The sequence below is a fragment of the Eptesicus fuscus genome, chromosome 5 (genome assembly GCF_027574615.1).
Source record: "Eptesicus fuscus isolate TK198812 chromosome 5, DD_ASM_mEF_20220401, whole genome shotgun sequence".
Taxonomy (NCBI): domain Eukaryota; kingdom Metazoa; phylum Chordata; class Mammalia; order Chiroptera; family Vespertilionidae; genus Eptesicus; species Eptesicus fuscus.
This window is the reverse complement of record NC_072477.1, coordinates 30,181,074-30,188,230: the sequence shown is the minus strand read 5'-3', so window position 1 is coordinate 30,188,230 and position 7,157 is coordinate 30,181,074. Positions and strand designations below refer to the sequence as shown.

Below are 7,157 nucleotides of genomic sequence, written 5' to 3'. Positions count from 1 at the left end.
CCCCTGCCCAGGTACTGACCAATCAGTAGAGGCCACAACCATGAAAGAGCACACCTGGAAAATTGATGAACATCCTGCTGAAACCCTCCTGAGGCCTCCCCGAAGATTCTTGCCTGCAAGGGAGATAAAAGCCTCAAGCCAAAGGAGCCAGCTCATGCTCTCCCTCTGGGGAGCAGCCTGCACATTCCGTTTCCCTTCGTCTTCCCCAACTTTTCCCCCATGGGCATGCATCTCCTAAACTCTACGGGACCCCCCAAGACTTGCAACCAGGGGAGCGATGGGCAGCAGCAGCTCACCTGGGCTCACCTGTCTCCAAGGCCCCCTTTTCTCTGACTTCCCAGTGAGCCAAAGCAGCCCAGCCTGAGCTCTCCTGTTGCTTCTTCTATGCGAAGCCCTTCCTTATTTCCCTGTCCCCAGCTTTAATAAACATACCCTCATAGTCACCTGGACTCATGTTGTGAAATCTTTCCTACAGGAAGTCAAGAACCCACACACTACCCTCTGGCCCTAGGCAGACTCAGTCAGGGCTAGGTCCCCTGTACGGTAACAAATGGATAAATGGATAAAGCTATTTTTAAAAAAGGAAATCCTGCCTTTCAAGACAACAGGGATGGACCTTGAGGGCATCACCTTAAGTGAAGTCGGAGAAAGACAAACACTGTAAGATATTATTTGAATGTGAGATCTAAAAAAGCTGAATTTATAGAAATACAGGGGCAAGGGTGGTAGGGAAATAGGGAGATGGTAGTCAAAGGCTACAAACTGCCTACTATAAAGTTCATAAATTCTAGAGAGCTAATGTACAGTATGATGACTATAATTAACCATACTGTATATATATTTGAACGTTAAGAGTAAACGTTAGCCTGGCCGGTGTTGCTCAGTGGTTGGGCATCCACCTATGAACCAGGTCACAGATTCCTGGTCAGGGCACAGGCCAGGGTTGGGAGGTTCATTTCAGTAGGGGGTGTGCAGGAGGCAGCAGATGGATGATGATTCTCTCCTCATTGATGTTTCTAGCTCTCTCTCCCTCTCCTTTCTTCTCTGAAGTCAGTTAAAAAAAATATTTTTTAAGAGAGTAAATTTTAAATATTATCACCATGCACACAAAAAAGATAATTATGCGAGGGGATGGAAATCTTAGCTACCTAATTGTGGTAAGAATTTTGTAATAAATACGTGTATTAAAACCATCACGGTGTACACCTTAAACTTAACATTCATGTCCATAATACCTCAAAAATGCGGGGGGAGAGGGGAAGGGAGGGACTTAGAGGAGACCTGAACAATTTATCTCTGAACTGTGTTGGATGACTGTAACCTAACTCACAGGACTCCGGACATTTGCAAAACCAGTCCTCACCAACATCCAGCTGCCTGGGGTCCTCCAGTTCTGCTCCCTAATCTCCCTGTGCTCCAGAGTGAACGCCTACAGGGAGGCCGAGCCCGCCCTGGTTGGTCACCAGGTATCTAGTTTACCTTAGGCCTCCAACCCTGCTCCAGCCCCACATCTGCGCGGGAAATCTCACAGTCCAGCCTTGTTGGCAAAGCTGACGGCCCTCCCTCTGCACTGGCCGACCTCCCGGCTACCCCGGACACGGAGGCGGAGGCGCTGCAGCTCGTGGGGCCTAAAACAGCGGGGCGGGGCTTCACCTTGGCCGAGCCTCAGGCACCTGAGATCTTCAAGTTACGGGCGCCACCCAGACCCTCCGACTCAGCCTTGGGGTGGGGGCCCCAGTTTGATAACGTGGTTGGGCGGGAACGCCACCGCAGAATCCTCGCGCGAGAGACCCCGCCAGACGCTTTTGATCCCCGGGGACATGCGCCCCTGTATCCAGGCGGGTCTGGGAGACCGTCGGGCTCCCGCGCCCGCGAAACCGATCTCCCGCGAGACCGCCCCTCCGCCTCCGCACCCGATAGGCTGGAGTAGAGACCCCACCCCCGCTTCAGCGGTTCCCCGCCCCACACGAAGGCGCTGTCTGAGATGACTCCTTCCACCAGCCACTCGTTCCTTCCCTCCGGGCATCGCGGAGTTGAAACTCCCGCCGCATTCCAGACCCTCTAACTCCTCGCTCCTCCCCGATCAGGGAAATACGTTCTTCCGGACTGCGCACGCGCAGGCACGTCCGGGCGCGGAGGGGGCGCAGGCGCAGGCGCAGAAGCAAGCTCCTCCCTGGCGGTCGCTAACCTCGTGGGCTGGGCTGTCCGCAGTAGTGAAGGGAGTCAAGCCTTGACTTTGGCGGTATTCGTCGTGGGCAGCGGACTATTAAAGGCCATGGCACCGGCGGAAATCTTGAACGGGAACGTGGTCTCCACGTAAGCACCTGTCGTTGTCAGGGCGCGTTGGGCTGCAGGCAGGGGTTCTGAGCAGGGTGGGCAGGTCAGCAGCAATGGACCCATTTTTTTTTTGCGGGAGGGAGACCTGTAGCGCAAAATCAGACCAGCCCGGTGGGGAGGAAGGACGTCGTTCTGAGCCCTTCACATCGGAAGACTGGTCTCCTGTAGCTGAGGAAAGGGGCTCCGGGCACAGCCTGCGTTTGCAGATGGGCTGCCTGTGGCTGTGCCCGCTGGCTACGGTGCTTCTGGGACCAGTCCTCTTCCCTGGCCCGCCCTGCTCCCCAAAGTGCAGCTGCTGACAACTTTACTAGAAGACAGAATAGTTGGGGCTTCCTGCAGCACCACAGTCAGAACTCAGATATCAGTTTACCTCCTTCCCCTATGATTTGGAGGTAACATAGGGTCTCTTTACCCACTACACCAGAGTCATTTGCTGAGGGGCTCAATTTTTTAAAATATTTTTTAAAATTAATTTCAGAGAGGAAGGGAGAGAGAGAGAGAGAAACATCAATGATGAGAGAGAATCATTGATCGGCTGCCTTCTGCACACTGGATCGAGCCCACAACCCAGGCATGTGCCCTGAGGGGGAATTTAACCTTGACCTCCTGGTTCATAGGTCGATGCTCAACCAACTGAGCCATGCCTACCTGGCAGTGGCTTAATTTCCCCTTCAATTTAATGCTCCACTAACAGCCATCTCTGTGTCCTGGTCCTAGAGTTACATTCTAGTTTGGCTCTTGAATTTTGACAATATTCCATATTCCATTTGACTTCTTCCTGTGTTATCCCTACTGGAATACCTAGTGGATATGATTGCCAGACTTACTCCCAGGAAGTAATACCCCTCTGCTTTTTGTCTAGGAGGTGACTACTGGGGAAAGATGAGACTAGAATTGAGAAAGACATACAGGGTGGTGCAAAAATAGGTTTACAGTAGTTCCTATGGAAAATAATACAATAATAATGCAAGAATAAACAGTTTCACATAGTCACAATTGTAAACCTACTTTTGCCATGCAGGTTGCTCTTTTTTAAAAAAAATATATATTTTATTGATTTTTTACAGAGAGGAAGAGAGAGGGATAGAGAGTTAGAAACATCGATGAGAGAGAAACATCGATCAGCAGCCTCCTGCACACCCCCTACTGGTACATGCCCTTGACCAGAATTGAATCTGGGACCCTTCAGTCTGTAGGCTGACGCTCTATCCACTGAGCCAAACAGGTTAGGGCAGCAGGTTGCTCTTGGGACCTTGAACCTCACCAGTTATTTTGTAACTGCTGTAGTTGGCATCAGTAACTCCTATGAACTCCTAACTTTGTGAGTAGAGATTTTTAAGTGAATTATAGAGTCGTTGATGGTGAAACCCACCTTGGAGCAGTGATTGTTTCCTGGAGAAAGTGAAGTGTAAATTAGATTGTGGTGACTTTCACACTGATGAGGAGAAACCCCAGGCTTTTAGACTAGAAATCACAATACTTATATCAGATTGCTTTTCAACATGTGGTTTGTTGAATTGCATTGTTTCTGTTTGACCTTCATTTGTTGTTTATTTATATTCAAACCTACTTCCTTTACCAGTGGCTTTTTGTGATGAAAGCTTCCTTTTAGAAAGACTGGTTTGTGGAGATAATTTAGGTTTGCTTCTTGGCAGGCTGAGAATAGGTGCTCACTGGATATGTTTTGAGTGAAGAGCAAATTAAGTATGTTTGTAAGCTCCATAAGGGCAAACACATGCATTGTTTTGTTTATGTCTATATCTATAAACACCTATAAACCTTCATTTAGAACATACTAGTTTTGTGGCTTTAAGCAAATTAGCTTACCTCACCGTGCCAAAATTTCCTCAGATGTAAAGTAAACATAATATCAAGGACATTGAGTTGTTAGGAGAATTAAACAAGTTATTAACTGAAGACCATTTAGAATTGCTCCTGGCACAAAGTAAGTGTTCAGTACACATGAGCTGTGTTAATAATTAGTAACTACAGTTGACCCTGGAACAAGGGCTTGAACTGTGCAGGTCCACTTACATATAGATTTTTTTTTTTCAATCAAGATATAGTCAGCTCTCCATATTCCCTGGGTTTCACATCCCTGGATTCAACCAACCACAGATTGAAAACAGTATTTTCAGTCTGCAGTTGGAAATCCGCAGATGCGGAGGGCCAACTGTATGCATTCTTCTAGGCCAGTGGTCGTCAAACTCATTCGTCAACAGAGCCAAATATCAACAGTACAACGATTGAAATTTCTTTCGAGAGCCAAATTTTTTAAACTTCTTCTAACGCCACTTCTTCAAAATAGACTCGCCCAGGCCGTGGTATTTTGTGGAAGAGCCACACTCAAGGGGCCAAAGGGCCGCAGGTGGCTTGCGAGCTGCAGTTTGCCGACCACAGTTCTAGGCTATTTTATATAAGGGACTTGAGCATCCTCAGATTTTGAAAGCCTCCTGGGGAGGAAGGGGTCCTAGAACCAATTCCCCTCGGATACTGAGAGACTACTGTCAGTATTAAGTTTTGGGGGAATAAAAAATTATACTCAGATTTTTGACAGTGTGGGGCAGTGCTCCAAATCCTTGTGTTGTTCGAGGACAACTGTGGTTCAAGTATACATGGATGACTGATTCATTATCTTTTAGACAACTGCCTTAAGATCTATTTCAATGCCTCTCAACATTAGCTACACATTAAAATCTCAGGGAGCTATCTTTTTGTTAATTCTTTTTATTTAAATGTGAATATATATTTAAATGTGAATATATATTGAAAAGTGCACCTATCATAAGTGTGCAGCTCAATGAATTTTTCACAACTGAATTTACCTGAGTAACTAGCTCCCAGATGAGAAGTACCATTGGCATTCCTCTCACTCTCACCCAGTCACCACCCCACAAAGGTAATCACAAAGGTAATCTCTCAGTGCCCGAGAGAAACACCATCCTGCCTCCTAACACTGACTTCTAGTGTCACCTGTTTTTGAACTTGATATAAATGATATCATACAGGATAAAGTCTTCTGTGTGGCTTCTTCTGATCAATGAGATGATTCCACATTGCATGAAGTTGTAGTTCACTTACTCTCTATTGTATTCTACTATATGAGTATGCCACTATTTTACTTATCCATGGACATTTGGGTTCCTGGTGTTTGGTGGTTATGAACAAATAGTGCTGCTATGAGCATTCTTTTCTGTGTCTTTTGGTGGAACATATAATACACACATTTCTGTAGGTTACATATCTAAGAGTAGAATGGCGGAGTAATAATAGGACATGTGTGATCAGCTTTAGTAGAAATTGCCAATCTTCTTCAGTGTGGTTTTTACTAACTTACGCTTATAAGGAGCTTTTGAAAAAAGTATCAATGCTTGGTACTCACACCAGACTGATTTAATTGGAATTGCTATCAATAAGCTACTGGACTCAGTGTTCTAACAATCTTTTAAAAGCTCACTCTGTGATGCTCATGCACCTTGAAGGTTGAGAACCACTTACAGCCTTAAGTCCAGTGCTCACCATTGAAGAACAGTATGGCAGTAATGTGGCCATAGGGATTGAAAGCATTTTTCTGGAGAAGACTGCTTTGGGTATTGAAAGGCTCTCCCCCAGCATGCTCAGAGTTAGCACCGCTAACCTGCACAGTGCCCCGGGGTTGAGCAATCAGTTAGTTCCTGCTAACACCGTTCACAAAGGAGCATTGAGACTAAGGCCTCTTTGTGCTTGCAGATTTTTCTCTAACGTACTTTTAAAATGGCTCTTTCAGACACTGCCACACGTTGGCACCTCGGCTTTCATGGAGAGTTTGACTGTAGGAGCTGGTAGTGCTCACAGTTCCTCAGAGAGGGGGAGCTCTGCAAGGAGGGGCGGCCTGCCTGGCTCACGGGGTAGTGCAGTCCCAGCGCCTCGTGCTGCAGCGGACCCTTGGGGAAACCTGACCAAGAATGTGGTTCTTACAGCTTGACAGGTTGGGCTACAGAGGCTCTGGGCAGGGCGTCCCACCTTCGCCCTTTTGCTGGGCCAAGGATATTCTTGAGGAAAGGTAAGCGAACTTCTTACATTGCAGCCAGGGATCCTGGAGTCTCGGGAAAGGGTCCCTCATTCCCAAGTTTGCCGGTCAGCTTCCTCGGTTGCCATCAAGTTTTGGGTCTCTGGGGACAAATTTGCAAGCCCTGGGCAGTTTATTCCCCGATGTAGTGTTTGATTGTAAACTCTCTTCCTTGGAGGGAGGAAAGGTAGGGCAGGTCATGAGATCCACGGTCAGAATTTCTCCAAAATCCGGCCTCCTCCCCACATCCCATCCTGCAGCGAAGGAAATAGATGAGGCCAGGAACGGGATGAAACTTGGCCATGGGTTACTAGGCTGGTTAATGGCAGATGCTCCACTAGAACAAAGGTCTTCACAGGGTACATGGTGTTTTTCACTTTATTGGGTACTTACCACTTTGCTTAAAAGGAATTTCATAAACTAATCTTTTTTTCTTGATAGCAATCTTCTCACCGCCATACTTCCCACGCTGCTGAGAAGGCCGTCCCTAACTTTTATTTATTTTTATTGTTCTCCCTTTATACTTTCCTGGTAGCTAAGACTAGACAAAGTTCATCATCCTAGATTCCTTCTCTGCCTTTCCCACCCCACCCTATGGGAAATCTGGGTCTTGTTGCCAAATTATCTCCCTTTGGGAGGAAAATCCCCATTTCTCCCTTAAGGCGAGTTCCAAGGCTGCAGCCTGAGTTTGATAATTGGAGGAGATCTGAGGTTTAGAGACAAGTGTCTTTTTTTTTTTAATCCTCACCTGAGGATATGTTTTTGCTCATTT

The 7,157-nt window shown here is 46.9% G+C and overlaps 1 protein-coding gene across 2 annotated transcripts in view; it reads left to right on the top strand.

The window, feature by feature from the left end:
* Nucleotides 1-2,187: 2,187 nt before the first annotated feature.
* The window catches only part of MTHFD1 (methylenetetrahydrofolate dehydrogenase, cyclohydrolase and formyltetrahydrofolate synthetase 1), a 58,314-nt gene continuing 53,344 nt past the window's right edge, over nucleotides 2,188-7,157 (top strand). For both annotated transcript variants that reach the window (XM_028141598.2, XM_054715999.1), the window contains exon 1: nucleotides 2,188-2,316. In XM_028141598.2, coding sequence (XP_027997399.1) covers nucleotides 2,276-2,316 — 41 coding nt within the window. In that variant the 5' untranslated portion in view covers nucleotides 2,188-2,275. The remainder of the gene's footprint in view (nucleotides 2,317-7,157) is intronic.